The 16885-nt window shown below is 47.4% G+C and overlaps 2 protein-coding genes across 3 annotated transcripts in view; one reads left to right on the top strand and one right to left on the bottom strand.

The window, feature by feature from the left end:
• Nucleotides 1-11042, bottom strand: part of SERPINH1 (serpin family H member 1) — a 415650-nt gene extending 404608 nt beyond the window's left edge. The window contains exon 1 of the mRNA XM_063305981.1: nt 11033-11042. The gene's annotated coding sequence lies outside the window, so the exon portion shown is untranslated. The remainder of the gene's footprint in view (nt 1-11032) is intronic.
• UVRAG (UV radiation resistance associated) overlaps nt 1-16885 on the top strand; it is an 85334-nt gene that overhangs the window by 7205 nt on the left and 61244 nt on the right. Inside the window, exons 2-3 of one of the 2 annotated variants that reach the window (XM_063305978.1) lie at nt 11996-12113; nt 16308-16342. In XM_063305978.1, coding sequence (XP_063162048.1) covers nt 11996-12113; nt 16308-16342 — 153 coding nt within the window. The remainder of the gene's footprint in view (nt 1-11995; nt 12114-16307; nt 16343-16885) is intronic. The other variant, XM_063305979.1, reaches the window with a different exon arrangement.

Genomic DNA, 16885 nt, shown 5'->3' with positions numbered 1-16885 from the left:
TGTCATGAGTGCCATTGCGCTGATGACTTTAGCTCAACGGCACTCATGACATACTGCCCCCTTTTCGAATAGTGTTCTCCCCCGGTTTTCTTGGTTTTCCCCGTGGAGCTGTCAAAACGCCACATTTTTTTTTTTTTTTTTTTCAAAGTTCCCGCCGGAGTAGTTGTCGCCCCTCCCTTTGCTCCTCCCTCTACCACGTGCCTTCCCAGGGTGTATCCATGGTGCGCATGCTCGGGTTCTGACCTGGCGTGCGCATGCTCCAACCACACCCTGTTTGTTTGGCTCAGTTCGGCGAGGCGAGAGGCGTGGCTGGTCGGGTGCTGCTCAGCTCCAGGTAGGGCCCTTCTTTTCTTATTTAGAGTGCGTCGCCTTTGTTGTGTCTCCTGGGCGTTGCCCCCAGGTTGCCCTGTTGACTTGCTTGCCACTCCCCCGCGGCCGGGGGGCGGGGGGAGGGTGCTGGCGATCGTTTGTCACCACCCCGTGGGCCCGGGGCGGGGGGAGTGAGTCCCGGGGGGGGAAGGTCCACCCAAGTCGCGGGCTTGGGGGGGGCCCTTTCCCTTGGGGCACGGGAGGCGGGGGGGGGCCTGCGGGGGGGGGGTTGGTTTTGCTGACCTTGATTGCGGTTTGTCGGGGTATGCCCGGTGAAATGCTCTGGTCAGGTCAGGCGCGTTAACGTTGTGCGCCGCCACCCATTCCGGGTGGGGGAAGTGTTTCCACCTGACCAGATAGTGTAGAGTTCCTCGTTGCTTGCGGGAGTCGAGGATGTCCCTGATCTCGAAGTGGTGTTGCCCGTCGATCATTAGCGGTGCGGGCTGTGGCGTGCTTGGGTGCCATCGGGAGGTGGTTGCCGGTTTTAGGAGGCTGGTATGGAACACCGGGTGGAGTCTCCGGAGGTTGTGTGGCAGGTCCAGGCGTATTGCTACCGGGTTCACTATTTGCGTGACTCGGAACGGCCCGATGTACTTAGGCCCCAGTTTTTTCGAGGGTTGGGTTGACTTTAGGAACTTGGTGGAGAGATAGGCCATATCCCCCGCCTGGAACGGCGGTTGTTGGCGCCGGTGCTTGTCGGCCTGCTCTTTGTAAGCAGCCTGTGCCTCCTTCAGCGCCGCCGTGATTACTGGCCATGCTTCCGCGATCTTCCGTCCCCAGTCGCTGGCGTCCACCTGGGGTTCCGGGGGTTGAGGTAGCTCCGGTATGGGGACGAAGTCGCGCCCCGAGACTACTTCGAACGGGGTTTTCCCCGTGCTCGTGTGGACGGCGTTGTTGTATGCGACTTCGGCGAACGGGAGCAGTTCAGCCCAGTCGTCTTGGTGGTAGTTCGTATATGATCGTATAAATTGCTCTAAGGTGGCATTAAGAACCTCAGTGGCTCCGTCCGTCTGCGGATGCCAAGCCGTAGATAGGGCCTGTTGGGTCCCCGTCAGCTTCAGGAAGGCCCGCCAGAATTTGGAGGTGAACTGTGTGCCCCTGTCGGTCACCACACGTGCGGGACATCCGTGTAGCCTGTACACGTGGATGAGGAAGAGTTTGGCTAGTTGTTGTGAGGATGGGACCGACGTGCAGGGGATGAAGTGGGCCTGCTTTGAGAAGTAGTCCTTCACCACCCAAATGGCCGTTTTCTTCTGGCTGGGTGGGAGGTCCACTATAAAATCCATAGAGATTTCCTCCCATGGGCGGGAGGGTTCTGCCACCCGTTGCAATAGCCCCGCGGGTTTGCCTGGTGCCCGTTTGGCCCTAGCGCACGTTGGGCAGGACGCCACGTAGGTTTTTACGTCTCGCCTGAGCGCGGGCCACCAGAATTGGCGCCGTGTTAGGTGTAGGGTCTTGAGGAACCCAAAGTGTCCCGCTTGCTTGGCGTCGTGTGACCTATGCAAGATCGCCTGGCGTTGCGAGTCCGGGACGTAGATTCTGCCTTCCCCCCATGCCAGGTCTTGCGCCATCGTTACCTTGTCGGGGTTTGCCAGGAACCAGGGGTCGGTTTTGAGGGCGGCGGCGAGGTCCGTGCGCATTCCCCCTGGTAGTTGCGGTTGGCTTCTTTCCGTCGCCGGTTGTCCCGCCGTCGGCTGCGCCGTAGCGTCGAGCTGCCTCCGTGCGCCGCTTCGGGTGGTCACGGCCATTCCCAGTTGCGAGGCGGATAGGACCGTCCCAATGGTGTCTGGGGCGGGCTCTTCGTCTTGGGGCAGCCGGGAGAGGGCGTCGGCCAGGAAGTTCTTCTTGCCCGGCATGAACTTCAGCTGGAAATCAAAGCGGCTGAAGAATTGGGCCCATCGGACCTGTTTTGGGCTAAGGCGTCTAGGCGTTCGTAGGGCCTCGAGGTTCCGGTGGTCCGTCCAGACCTCGAATGGTTGGGTGGCTCCCTCGAGTAGGTGACGCCATGTCTCTAGTGCCGATTTCACCGCGAAGGCTTCTTTCTCCCAGACGTGCCATCGCCTCTCTGTCTCGGAGAACTTCCTTGACAGGTAGGCGCATGGTTTCAGGAGCCCCGTGGAGTCTTTTTGTAGCAGGATGGCTCCCAGGGAGAAGTCTGAGGCGTCGGCTTGGACCACGAACGGCCGTTCTGGGTCCGGGTGCGCGAGGATTGGCTCCGTCGTGAACAGCGCTTTCAGCTTGTCGAATGCGGTCTGGCACGCGGGAGTCCAATTCAGCACTGTGCCTGGGTTCTTGGCGCGTCGGGTGTCCCCCACCCCTTTGGTTTTGAGGAGGTCCGTTAAGGGGAGGGCTATCTCAGCGAACCCCCGGGCGAAGGACCTGTAGAAATTCGCGAATCCCAGGAAGCTCTGTAGTTGCCGTCTGTTGCGGGGCCGCTCCCAGTTTAGCACCGCTTCGACTTTTGCGGGGTCCATTTCGATGCCGTCGCCGGAGATTCGATACCCCAAATAGTCTAGGCGCTCTTTGTGAAACTCGCACTTTGTAGGCTTTGCATAGAGCTGCGCCCTTCTGAGCTTGTCGAGGACTTGCCTGACTAAGGTTACGTGTTCCTCGTGTGTTTTTGTGTAAATGAGGACGTCGTCGATGTAGACCAGGACCCCTTTAAACAGATGTTCATGCAGTACCTCATTGATGAGCTGCATGAACACCCCAGGGGCCCCCGCGAGTCCGAAGGGCAGTACCTTGTACTGGAAGGCGCCTAGGGGGCAGTTAAACGCCGTCTTCCATTCGTCCCCCTCCCTGATTCGGATGCGATAGTACGCCTCGCGAAGGTCCAATTTGGAAAAGACTTTGCCCGTGGAGAGGTGGGCGAGCATGTCCTTTACCAGGGGTAAGGGGTATTTGTTGGACAGGGAAGCCGTGTTTAGGCCCCGGTAGTCGGTGCAGAGCCGTAGGGTCCCGTCTTTCTTCTCCCGGAATAAGACGGGGGCTCCGACCGGTGAGCATGCTGGCTCTATGAATCCCCTGTCTAGGTTTTTATCGATGAACTCCCGGAGGGTTGCCATCTCCTTCGGGGTCATCGAATAGATCTTTGGTCTAGGTAGGGGGACGTCGGGCAGTAGGTCGATCCGGCAATCCGTCTTGCGGTGGGGGGGTAGTTGGTCTGCCTCTGCCTCTCCGAAGACCTCGGAGAAGTCGGCGTATTGTTCTGGTAGGTCTGCTGTGGTAGCGGCGTTGTCTTGTGTGGTCGCCTCCGCTCGTCCTACCGTGGGGTTGCTTTTGCCAGCTGGTGCTGGTGCTCGATACTCGCCGTCGCCGAATGTGAAGGTGCGGGTCGCCCAGTTGATCCGCGGGTTGTTTTTCGCGAGCCATGGCATCCCCAGGACTGCAATGGGCCGTCCGATGGGCGTGACTACGAACGATGTGCGCTCGGTGTGAGTGCCCATTTGCAGGGTGACCGGCTCGGTTTGTAGCGTGGCTGGTTTCCCTCCCGCTGTAGAGCCGTCCAGCTGGTGGAATGCCAGCGGCGTGGGGAGGGGGAAGCAGCGGAGGTCGAGTTTGGCGACTAGGTCGGGGTGGATGAGGTTTTTTGAGCACCCCGAGTCCACTAGTGCCTCGGCCGTGGTGGCTCTGTTGCCGGCAGAGAGTTGGATTGCTGCCAATATTACGGAGCTTTTGTCGTTTCGTTGAGGTGGTCCGCGTTGCTGTCCCACCGCCTGCCTCGCCACGCGTCTCAGAGCAGGCGGGGAGCATTTCCCGCCGGCTGGTCGGGGTCGGTATTGTCCTCTTCCCCCCAGTACGCGTCCCAGCCCTCTTCCGGTGTCGCTGTGGCCACGGTCATTCGGCGGTGAGGGGGCGGCCCCGGGTTGGGTGGTTTGGGGCTAATTTTCGGGGCGGGCTTGGGCGCGCTGGTCGGCGGTCGGTTGGCGAAGCAATCCGCCGTCTTGTGCCCTAATTTGCCACACCTCCCGCAGGGCTCCCGGTTGAACCTCTTTTTTGGGTATATGGGGCCGGCCATCCCCCCGTGTGGTGCGGGTACCTTTTTCCCGACATAGTTTGTGTCTTCCGTGGTTGTCATAAGGAAGGTGCGGTGCGCGTGTTCGGCTCTCCCCGCGAGGTGGATCCACCCGTGTAATGTTTCTGGGTCGTCGCGGTAGAGGGCCCATTGGAGAACGTCGCGGTTGAGCCCCCTTTTGAAGATTTCCAGCAGGGTGGTCTCAGGCCAGTCGCAGACCTTTCCCGCGAGGGCTTTGAACTCCAGGGCGTAGTCAGGGACCGTGCGTGTGCCCTGTTTAAGTCTCTGGAGTGCGCTTTTCGCCCGTACTTTAGCTAGGGGGTCTTCGAAGTAGTTTTTCATCTCTTTGATGAAAGCAGGGAAGGTGGCGAGGGCGGGGGAGCTGGACTCGTACAGTTGGACGTACCAGTCCGCCGCCCTGTCTTGGAGTTTGATCGCCACGGCGGCGATCTTGTCGGCCTCGGAGTCATAGGAGTGTCCGTGCCTCCCCATGAACTCCCTAGCGTTGGTAATGAAAAACGAGAGTTTTGAGGGGGTCCCATCGAAGAAGATGGGGAAGTCCTTTGGGGCCCGGGCGTTTTGTGCGGCCCCGCCTCTCGCTTCCCGGGGTGTGGTGTCGGCCGCCTGTGCCGTCTGCTGGCTCTCCGCTGGCCCGTGTGGGTTCGGTGCTTCGCTCGGGGTGTGGGCTTGTGCGGGGACGTCGTTGGGTGGCGTGGGGGGCATAAGCGCCTGGAGCATGGTCCGGAGTTCCGTCAGCTGAGCCCGCATGGCCGCGAGTTCAGCTCGTGCCTCCTCGTCCACAGCCCGCGCCGCCGCTGGGGCCGGTTCCGTTGGCGCGTCCTCGGGGGTGGGTTGCCGGTGGGGTTCATCGTCCCTCCGCCGCGGGTCCGCTTCCTCCTCCGTCTGATGGGTGTCTCCGTCGTCCTCCTCCGTGTTGAGCACCGTGGGGCTGTCGCTCCACGCCCGTTGCTGGGGTGCGATGTGGGGCGCGGGGTCCTCCGCTGGTTTCGGAAGTCGTGCTGCTCCCTCCCGCGGTCGGGTTGCCTCCGTCGCCATCTCCCCTTGGGGTTGGAGCTGAGGCTCGGGTCGGGTGGGGTGGGCGTCCATGGCTCCGGGAGTCCGCGGTGCCTCTGGCCTCGGTCGGTCCTCCTCTGTCTCTTGCCGCGCGGCTCGCCCTCCTTGCCCGCGCCGTTCCGCCCTCATCTTGCTGGTCTTCTCGCCGTCTACTCCTCCCGCGGCTCGTTGTCGTCCGGTGGGGCTCGGCGAGGCTGAGTTTATGACTCTCAGCTTTATGTCATGCGCTGCCTACCTCTGAATAACGTTCAGACGCTGGTTTGCAAAGCAGGTTCTGGTTTATTTCAGGTTAGGTACAACGTTGGTAGAAAAAAGCTGAGAGTGACAGGAGCGCGCCGGTGCGGGGTTTAAATACCCCGCGCCGGTCAGCGCCCCCTCGCTCACGGTCACGTCACCCCCCTTTGTCCCATGCGTTGCCCTGCCATTGGTTGAGGGTTTCCGGGATCGCCCATCCTCAGGTTTCCATTCTTCTGCTGATTGCTTTCAGCTGGGCGATCCCCGTTGTATTGCCGCTGATGGCTTGGGTGGCTCCGTGATTCGTTTAGCTATTGTTTGTTAGCCGTTAGTCGTTGTGGGTTGATGGCTACTTAACTTGTGCCCCTTCACTTATTTCCTTGTCATTGTCATGAGTGCCATTGCGCTGATGACTTTAGCTCAACGGCACTCATGACAAAAATCTGTTATTGTTATAAGCGACCTCTCACTAGGTATGTGAAATGCGCAGCTGAGTGTAGTTTGATTCTTCACGGTTTCTGGATCTATTAAATACTCTTATTTAATACTTTTAATAAAGGAATAAATGTGAAGTCACAAATCCTTAGATTTATTTATTTATTTACTTATATAGCGGCCCATCTCACAAAATGTGACTGTTATTAAAAAAAAAACCCATGACTTATTATTAAAGACTTCCATGCTTCTTTCTATATAGATTGTTAATGTAATTGGATTCACTTTAGATCACTTTAGATCTTACATTATTTTATTTATTTATTATACATTATAATCATTTTATGTATTAAAAGTATTCTATCACACTTGTCATATTTGCAGCTTGGATTACAAACTGAGTATGACACACTCTGTGTGTAAAATGTAGTGGTAGTCGGAATAAAATTTTCAGCTAATGCTAAGTAGGAAGTTGCTGAAAGAGTTATTACTGGTTCTTTAAGAAGTGCGAACCCAAGGCATTCTAGTTCATAAGCCATAGTTTTTAGCTGTAAAGGTAAAGGTTTCCCTTGACATTGAGTCCAGTCGTGTCCGACTCTAGGGGGCGGTGCTCATCTCCGTTTCAAAGCCGAAGAGCCGGCATTTGTCTGTAGACACTTCCGTGGTCATGTGGCCGGCATGACTAAACGGAACGCCGTTACCTGCCCGCCGAAGTGGTACCTATTAATCTACTCACACTTGCATGTTTTCGAACTGCTAGGCTGGCAGGAGCTGGGACTAGCAATGGGAGCTCACCCCATCACGCGGATTACTGTTCAACAAATGTTTGTTTTCTTTAACAACCGGTAGTTCAGGAAAGCTGAACCTCTTTCTCCAGATGGTTTCTATCTCTTGTTTTGTTCAAACAAGAGAACAAAACTGGGAAACTGCTGTGTATTTCTTGTTAATGTGCTAAAACCACGCCCACTGAGATTGTAATGGAATTTTCTTGTTCTGAACAAACTGGGTATAAGAGAGAATTTTAGCTGGTACAGGACATAATGTGGTTTAGTAACTGTGTAACTCTGTTTAACAGAGGAAGTTGTGGGAGGCTGTTTGAATTGGTGAAATACTCCTATGTCCTGCTGCTTTCTGCTGAAATATTTCTGTTATTCTTTCAAGGGAGAAAGCGTCAGATACATCTCTTTCATCACTTCTGACATAGGAAAGAGGCTTCCAATTGCCAATTTACAGAGTCCAAAGACACATCTGTTACTGTGAAGCAAAAGGCTATGCCTATGCAGAGGATTTATAAATTCAGGTTATCACTTGGGGATAAGAGGAAGGTCACGGGGTTGTGGCAGAAAAATAAGTTAGCTGCTTTTTAGACTTCAGAATTATAGAGGAAATTTTCTTATCATTACAGACCCATCTAAAGAGTTTAGCAAGAGAAATAACACACAGAATGGGAATAATTACAAATATTTTAACAGTTTATTTTAAGAGTTTATGATTATGTGCCATCATGTCTGTGTTGACTCTTAGTGACCATATAGGTAGATTTTCTCCATGACGGTCTGTCCCTAGCCTGGTTTTTCAGGTCTTCCAGTGGGGCACCCATTGCCTCTGTGACTGAGTCCACCCACCTTGCTGCTGGTCATTCTCTTCTCTTTCTTTCCACCTTTCCCGGCATTAGAGCCTTCTCCAGAAAGCTAAAGGTCTTTGCATAATATATCCGGAATAGGATAATTTGGGCCTCGTCGTTTGTGTCCTGAGTGAGACCTCTGGGGTGATTTGTTTGTTGATACATTTGTTTATTTTATTGGCTGTCCATGGTCTTCTCAGGAATCTCCTTCAACACCAAAGTTCAAAAGTGTAAACACTCTTCCTGTCCTGCTTCTTCAAAGTCCAAGTTTTGCTTCCATGGAGTGCCACAGGAAAAACCACTGCTTGCCCTGTTCTGATTTTTTAGCTGTAGACTTGTCATGGCATCTGAATATCTTTTCCAGGACCTTCATGGCTGCTCTACCAAGTACTATTTTGCAATTTATTTCGTGACTTCTTGTTCCTTTACTGTTGATAGTTGATCCTAAAAGAGCTCTCCACCACTTTGATATCTTCATTGTCAGTTCTAAGGCTGGTTGTTGTACCTGTTGTCATTAGTTTGGAGGTCCTTATATTTAATGTTAGTTTTTTGCTCTGCTCCTTTTATTACTAGAGCTTGCAGGTCCTTTGCATTTTCAGCTATTAGGTAGGTTTCTCATGATGACAGTGAGGTGTTCTGAGATCCCCATTTTTCTGAGCACTTTCCACAGCTTGATGTGATCAACTCAATGAAACCTTAATAAGTATTGCAATTCTGAAAGGAAAGAGACAGGAGAAAGTGGATACAGGTAGTCCTTGGTTAATCACCACGGTTAATTTCAGTCCCAATTACCATTGTTAAGTGAGGACTATCTATAATAAAAACCCAAGAGTGAAGGAATTTTCTTCTAACAATCAAAAATATTCTAACTAAAATACTTATTCAATAAAGTTAAAAAAAAAACTCTGGAACTTTTCTACTATGTGTTAAACTGAAGCTTCACATAATATACAGTCCTCCGCTATAGGAGCGAAGCAAGCTAAGTATGGAGATAGTGTGACAAACGTTACTTGTTACAAAAATAGAATAAGCACATAATAAAGTGCTCAAATTCAGCAATTACCTGATGAAATCTGTAAGAGTGGTACAAGATGGGTAGGTATAACAATATAGAAATGCAAAGTAGGGGAACCGTGCAAAAAGGGGAAATAAGATAATATGAATCTCACTGTGTGGGAAGTGTAAGCAGATTAGAGGAAGTAGACCAAGTGTGACATTTCAGAGGTGAAAAAAGTGCAACCGTTTCTTATCTCATCCAGGGGTTTCCCATTTTGACCTGAGTACTCTAACCTTATGAATTACTGGTTGCCTTACCCCACTAACACAAAGGCTGTGACAGAGGGATGACGGGCTGGGCCCTTACAGAACAAAGCTTTAGAAAAACAAAAACAGTTAATACTATTTGATACAAAGATGAACAGTTCTTATCCAGGGTTACATGTTAAGCAATATAGCATTGGTTAAATAGCTTAACTTGAACATGAGCCTTCTTTGCATATATAGAGTTTAAGTCGCTTATACTCATCCTATCTATCTATCTATCTGTCTATCTAGAAGTGCATGAAGGTACACGTTTGCACAAGTGCTAAAGTTAGCATGGAACTGTAGGATTTTTCAGGACGCTGGGTAAATTTGAAGTAAATATTTACTTCTAAATGTCTCTGAATTGGGAACCCCTGAACTATTCACTGCCCTTGCAGACTACTTGGATTGGTTGATTACCTTATTCGGAAATCTATTTGCACAGTATTGAAACTAGAAATCCATTCAATGTTTTAATTTGGATTCCTGCATTCAGTAAGGAGTTGGACTTGGTATCTAATGTTCCCTTCCAAACCTGTGATTCTACCATCCTTGTAATATTTTTAGATCTGAATAAAATTGGCAATGAGAGCTCTTTCCATTATTTATATTAAATGTATATGCTGTGTGTAAGACTCCTAGAGGCATTGAAATCTTAAAGAGGAACAGCCTGTTCGCAGAGAGAGATCTGCCCAGTGATTGTCCAATCCATGGCCAGATACCAAGCAGTAGCACACAACCAGTAGTCTTTGCTCAGAGAACTAAAAAGGCCCCAGGATATTCGTCTGTGTTGTTTAGGAGTTCAGATTTGGTTCCTCCTGCCAGTAGAAATGGTTTCTGTGTTTTACTTAGTGTAGTGTGCAAAGAGGAAGCCCCGGCTTGTTCCCTTGCTTAAAAATATAACCCTTTTTAAATTTCAGTGTTGCTGCATCCAGGCTTCAGATTTAGGCCCCAAAACAGGGCTAGTTGTCAGAGTGTGGTTGATACAACTTTGGCATTTTGGGGGAGTCATACTATGGTGGATTGTTAGTCACATATTAGTTACAAGCCTAGGTTTTATTTCTCTGTTACCTGCATCTGTCAGTAAGCAGTGCAGGAAGAGCTTTTTGTATTGAAAGGGTTGGTGGCTCCTGAGGCCAGAACATGATTGAATGCAAACTGCTGTTTCTTAAATTTTCAATGCTAAGACCTTAACCAGCTTGCTAAATGGTGTCTCTGGTGTAATATGATTAATGCAGGGGAGTGTCTGAAGGCATCTGGTCCTTTAAGGCAAGGAAGACGATACCCTTCCTGATCCACCCATCCATCCTCATTACAGAATTGTAGGATTTCTTAGTTGGGATTCCATTTTTTGTGCTGCTCATTAGGAGGCTGGGTAATCCTCCTACTATTAATAATAAAGAAGAAACTTAACAGTGGTTGGGGAAATATTTAAAGAAATAGCAGTCCTCCAAGAGAGGCTTGAGATTCATATGTGTATGCAGCCTGATGGGAAATAGTAGATTTAGTTTGGTCACTGTTTGTAGGTAACCAGTTGAAGATAACCAAGTTTGGGAAATCAGAGTCCAAAGGGTCAGGTTGTAGCAGAACCTCTTACTCATGTAGCAGCCATGGGATAATGACCACCTCCACACTTCTAGGCATTCTGTTTCTAGTCTACAGCATAACCAAGTTATACAATGGTTAAAGACAAAGAGGTAGAGGAAAGTAATTTCAGTACCTACTAACAATTAGTAGCTAGCTACTCCCCCATTTCTGGCAGGATCTAGGTAGTAAGGGGGCTTGAATGAATTAATTTTAACACTGATTCTATTCTTCAGTTTATTCCCCTCCCCTTTTTTTTGCAATTGTATATTTTGAATCACTAGTGGCCAATGTGTCTAGTACATAAAGATGCCACTCAAGTCATTGGCAGAATGCTAAAATGGCAAATAATTCTGATTTATATGCATGCAGATACTTGCATAGTTTTAATCCACATAACCTTTCTTCTTGCAAAGTAAGAACAGCTTTAGATATAGTACTGTATCATACTTCATTTGTATTTTCTGTTAATATTCTATTATTGATCCCCACATGCTGGTCTAGTAGGTTCCTTTTTTCTGCCTTGATTTGGGACGATTGTCTCTTCCAGCTATAGAGAAATATTGAGCCTTGCTGTTCACGCCTTAAAAACTGCTGTTGAATTTCTCTGAACCCATGTGCTAAAAGTGCATGAGATGTAATTCTACATTCTTGTCAATTGGCTTTAGAACTTTGCTATCCTAAATATTAATCATAGAGAAGATTTTCAGATACAGCAGACAATTGGCAACTTTGCTGAGAAAGCTACTGTTGGCCGCAAACGAAACACATGATGTGTATAGATGGCTCTAATATAGCATGAGATATCAAAATTGCCACCAGTCTGCTTAGTGGTAATACGAATTATAATAAAACCACGTTTTACTCAATTACTGAGTACCCAGTAGATTATTGGGACCACGTGGAACTGGTTTATGTAGCTAATAACTTTTAATTTCAAAAGTTAGCTAAGAAAAGTTATGTTTCTTAGCACAATGAAACCTTCTGTTTAGACTCCTGTTTAACAGACTTTGGATGCAGTGGAACAGATTTCTATCCAGTCATCCCCCTGAAAAAAAACATTGTTTTATCCAAAGCAATCCAAATGAGGCAGTTAAGTTTCTGTTCCTTTTATATAATTTGTGGTAATTTGAATAATTTGTATCATTTGTCTGCTGGAAAAGATGCAGTTTAATTGACATTCAGGAGTGAAGGACACCACCTCATCCAAATTGGTTTGGTAAATTCAGATTTCACTGTTTGTTTCAGTGTTTAGAGTTTGGTACGATAGTTCTTTCCGCTCTCAGAGCTCCTTGTTGCTTTTTGGGCTTTTTTCTTCATTGGGCTACCTAATACTCACAATGTTTTCTTTTTTTCAGCGTCGTCTCCGGCATTTGCGGAACATTGCGGCCCGGAATATTGTCAATAGGAATGGTTATCGCCTCCTGGACACCTATTTCACTCTTCACTTGTGTGATAATATAAATATATGTAAAGGTAAAGAGATGTCTGCTTCTGTCACTTGATTCTTTTTCTCTTCTCCACCTCCAGTAACCCAGTTTGTCTTGGGAGTCTCTTTAGAGCTCTTTATATTCCTTCACAAATGCCACGTTATATTTTGCGTAGTTGGTGACTGAGATATAGGCTGGGACTAGATACTTTGGAAGAAGATCTCATCGCTCAACAAAACAATAACTTTCTTTTCCTCTTCTTCATCTTTATCTCCAGCACAGGAAGAAGTAACCTTTTGGACTGATGGGCACGTGTGGAAATTTTAGAGCATTTCAGAGCATGTCTTATAAATGGGCTGCTCCCCTTCATCCTCTTCCCCTCTTCCCCGGGATGTTCTGTTCCTGTCAGGGTGGAGCAATCCAGAAGCAGTAGTTAAGGGCATCTGGATGTCACACCTGAGCACGGGTTAAGTAGTACTAGAGAAGCAGAGCTTAGACGCGTGTACAGATTAACACTTGGAGCCCTGAAGAACAAAGGAGCAGGGAGGAGGAAAAGACCGTATCTCAAGATTGTGCCTGATACTGTTTGGAATGAAGCGATGCCTGAAAATGAGAGGAGATTTCACTAGACAGTTAATTACAGAAAAAAGGAGGGGGGAAGTAGGAGAGTGACTGGAATGTTTTTAAGGAAAGCTTTGGGCATGAAAATTCATTCGTGGCAATGAAAGAGCTTGGAGTCACATCTTAATAAATAACTCTTCATATATCCTTCACGGCATGTATTGAGAGTTAATGCTGTGAGGATAGTAAGGACCAGGAACCTCACTGTGAAACTGTGGGGTTCCTCAGTAGCTCTCTTTTCTGGGTAGATTAGTAGAATTCCAAATAAAGCACTCCTTGGCAGCCATTTACCATTTTTATTTTTTAAGAAGGCCTGTGGCCCACGGGTGGAAGTGAAATTGATGTCACAGGCTGTCCTTTTGCTTTGCAGCAGCCAGTTTCTCCTTTTAACTGGTTTATTTAAAAGATGATGCGGGGGTAGGAGACACTGCGACAGGCTCAAGGAAGGTGTGTGTGGCACCGCTTTGCCTGCTGCGAGTCTAGCAATCCAAACCTCTTAAGGTAGCTGCGTTGTGAATTATCTGTCACAAGCGCAAAGGAATGAAATGATGCAAGAAAATCATAGCAGGACATGGGAGGAGGCACAGTGCTACTCTCTTTAGCACCGCTCATGCGTCTCTATTTACAATTCTGGTCTGATCCTCAAGAGAGACGGTGCCAGACCGATGTTTAAGACTCACTTTTACGGGGCTAAGTCTGACGGGGCGGGAGGGTTTGTTCGTTCGTTCGTTTATTCAAATTGTGTTAGAGTCGCTTTCCCTTGATATGCGCCAGGTACACACACTATGCACTGCTGTTCCATGCTGTGTGAGGCGAACCAGTGAATATCATTGTAACTGCTGCGTATCATCTGTTTGCATGCTGCTCTTTTATACAACGAGCTGTAGGATGAGCTCAGAGATGCACTTACATTTACTCAGAGGTATCTAAATGGTGCTGATTAATCAAGCTGGCGCGAAATGCAAAATTTGTCCTGACCTCGGAACTCTCTTACGGTAGTCCTGGTAAGAGTTTTGAAAGCATGAACGATACGTGCACATCTACTTAATAGTGGGTGGCTTTGGATATTTACGCTTTGTGTTTGCGATCTTCTCAGTTTGCCATTACCGATAAGTGGGTGGGAGCATCACACAGCTCAAGGGATTTAGGCCACGGAAGATGCTTATCTCGGCAGTAACTAAGCTTTGAGCAGTCACTGACATCCGGTGATCTCTGGACTAAGTGTTGCCTCCTGCATCAGCTGTCAACCTGATTAGCTGAAAGATACCAAACTAAAACTCTTACAGGTGACAACGTAACTGCCCCCAATGTTTGTCGGAGATGTGAAAGTCCAGCAGCGCAGGTATTGTTTCTGTATACTTCACAGTCATCACTGACTCCCTTGTTACGTTTCAAACCTGTCATTTTTTTCCACTGAGCTTGCGTGCTATGAAATACTCACCTAGTGAATCAGCTTGGTGTGGATATTGATTTTGCTGTGCACTGGCTTTAAACCATCTTTTCCTTCAGAGCAGTTATGGGACATTTACTGACATCTAAATCCCACTATGTTGAATGGCACTTCATTTCTGGTACACGTACATTGAGAGTGAGTTTGGTGTGGTGGTTAAGACATCGGGCTAGAAAGTGAGTTCTAGTCCTGCCGCCTTAGGCGTGAACCTGGCTGGGTGACCTTGGGCTAGTCCAGGCAGTGGCAAACCACCTCTGAAATCTTGCCAAGAAAACTACAGGGACTTGTCTGGGCAGTCACCGGGAGTCAAAACCTGACTTGAAGGCACACAGACAAGGCACACATCAGATCACAACCTTAAAGTGCAATCAAAGCATGTGCCATTTAAGAAGCAAGTCCCACTGAGTTTGTGAGAGTTATTTCCTGTTAAGGCTGAATTCAAAAGTAAAAAAAAATAAATAAAAGGCAGAAATTTGGAGGTTTGATTTCCTTCACCTGCAGGTAACTTCTCTTGAACAGCATGCAGGATACATAAATAGCTACTGAAGTCACCTGTAATCTGGCTCTTTCTAAACTGGGCCAAATCAGTTACAGGCTTGTTTGCATTCCCTGTGAAACAACCAAGGTAGTGAGTTTTGCTTCAGGGTGGGCATAGGACTTGGGTCTTTGTTTTTATTTTAGTGTTTAGGTGATGCTGCATGCATTTTTTTCCTTTTTCACTATTAGCAAAGTCAGAATTTGTGGGGATTGAGCAGATTTTATGTTCACCCAGCCCAGTCTTGGCTCACATTGACTCTTGTGTTTATACCTGTGTTGTGAAGGAGAAAAATGGTGATAGGATAGGCAAATCTCATGCACACACCAGTCACCTTTCCTGGGCCCCCTTAGAGAAGCAATAAAAATGCTAGTTCAGCCATAAAACACTTGGAAAGCAAAAGAACGTTAATATTGAAGAAGGAAACTCAAGAAAACTACAGGAAATAAGGCCAAGGGAGGTAACACTTAGGGAGAGAGAACACACTAAACAGTAACCTTTATTCTGAAACACACAACCTTTTTTTTCTCAATAAACCATGGTCTTTGTAGTTTTACCTTCATTATCTCACTATTCCTACCTCACAGATTACAGGTATACTTCGATTTGCATAAACCTGTATAAAGGGGTAGCATCCCTGCACTTTTTAGGTTTATTATTGCAGTTTCTAGTACTGAAATAAATGCACTGTGATTCAAAAGGATGAGTGTTGCTGGTTTCCATTAGTAACAAACTCTAGCATGGAAAGTTGCAGCCTGCCTTAAAACCATGTACGTGGATGTTGTGCAGGGCAAACTGATGGATTTTCTTGATTTTTTTTTTGCTAGAGTGTCGAAGTACATTACGTTATTTTCCTATTTTTGCTGTTGATATGAACCAAAGGTTTCACCTTTCTGTATTTAATGTATTATCTTTGGGCCATTATTCTTTTCCTTGTGCCTGTTGGCTAGAGTTTGTTTCTCACTGTCTTATGAGGCATCTTCTAAAAAAGCTTCACAATCTCTGCCTATTGTGTTTATTGTTATTGCCAGCATAAAGTTTATCCGTAATTCTGTTAGTCTTGCCAATTTAAGTCTTTCGAACCACTACCTGTGTTGGATTTATATCTGTTGATTTTTTAAGTCTGATTTAAAGCAATTCCCCTGACCAGTTTAAGACTGGGTGGGTCATTTGAGATTTTCCCCAGGATTGTGTTGCAGCCAGATATTGTATTCCTTTCAAAATTACCATGAATTTCCATTTAAGATCTTTACAGGCTTTTCCCTCCTTCCTAGCAATTCCATTAGAATCTTCTTTAGGCTGATTAGATACTGAAGAACCTTGGTGATTTCTTTGGCTAGAACATGTTCTTTTCAGACGATGCAGAGGTTTTTTGGTTGTTATGGGCGACCAAAGAAAGGTGGCTTTTCCACAAACAACAGCTCATAGGTATCAGTTGCCACAGGTTTGGCTTCTGTGTGATCTAACAATAAAGGGCCCATTTTATGACAACCATTGTTTGCATACCCTGTCATCTCTAGGACCTCAACAACAATTGTAGTTGTTAATCTCTGTTTTGCCCTCCCAGCTTGATACCATCAGAAATCTGTGCAGTGTGATCCCTAACTTTCTTTTAATTTCTTTTCTTTTTATAGAATTTTATAAGAGTGAGGTCATAAAGAATTCACTGGTAAGTTAACTATTAAGATGGTTATTAAGGTTTTCCTTTTAACCTTTTCCTCTGAACATTAGTTTACTAAACATGAAACTGAACTATTTTTTCCCACGTGACTCCATGTGCAACTACCTGAGCTCTGTATATTACTGCATTAAATCAGAGACTGCTAATAGCTTTTGAAGAGGTTTTGTGGATCATAGTATGGAATCCATTTCTATAGAAGGCAGCCACAATAATCCAAGGGAAAGATTTGAGGCTGCTTTGAGGGGTTGCAGCCTGGGGTGTCTGCAGTAATAGTATTTGGCTTCAAAATGGTGGACATGAGTGGGTGATCGAAGCCACGCCCCTTTTTAATGTGTATTGCATGGAATAAGAAGGGATAGTGCTTCAATTGCCCAGTTGTACCTGCCATTTTGAAGCCAAAGATTGTCACTATGGATGCTCCTGATATAACTGGTGTAACTACCTGCTGTAGCCAGGTGTCAGTGATAAGTATTCAAAACGCAAGATGAACATAGCTGTTATGTATCTGAGAAGATTAGTGCGTATTAAGGT

This window comes from Candoia aspera, chromosome 5, assembly GCF_035149785.1.
Source record: "Candoia aspera isolate rCanAsp1 chromosome 5, rCanAsp1.hap2, whole genome shotgun sequence".
Classification (NCBI taxonomy): Eukaryota; Metazoa; Chordata; class Lepidosauria; order Squamata; family Boidae; genus Candoia; species Candoia aspera.
Note: the sequence above shows the minus strand (reverse complement) of the source record. Positions and strands in the feature narration are given on the sequence as shown.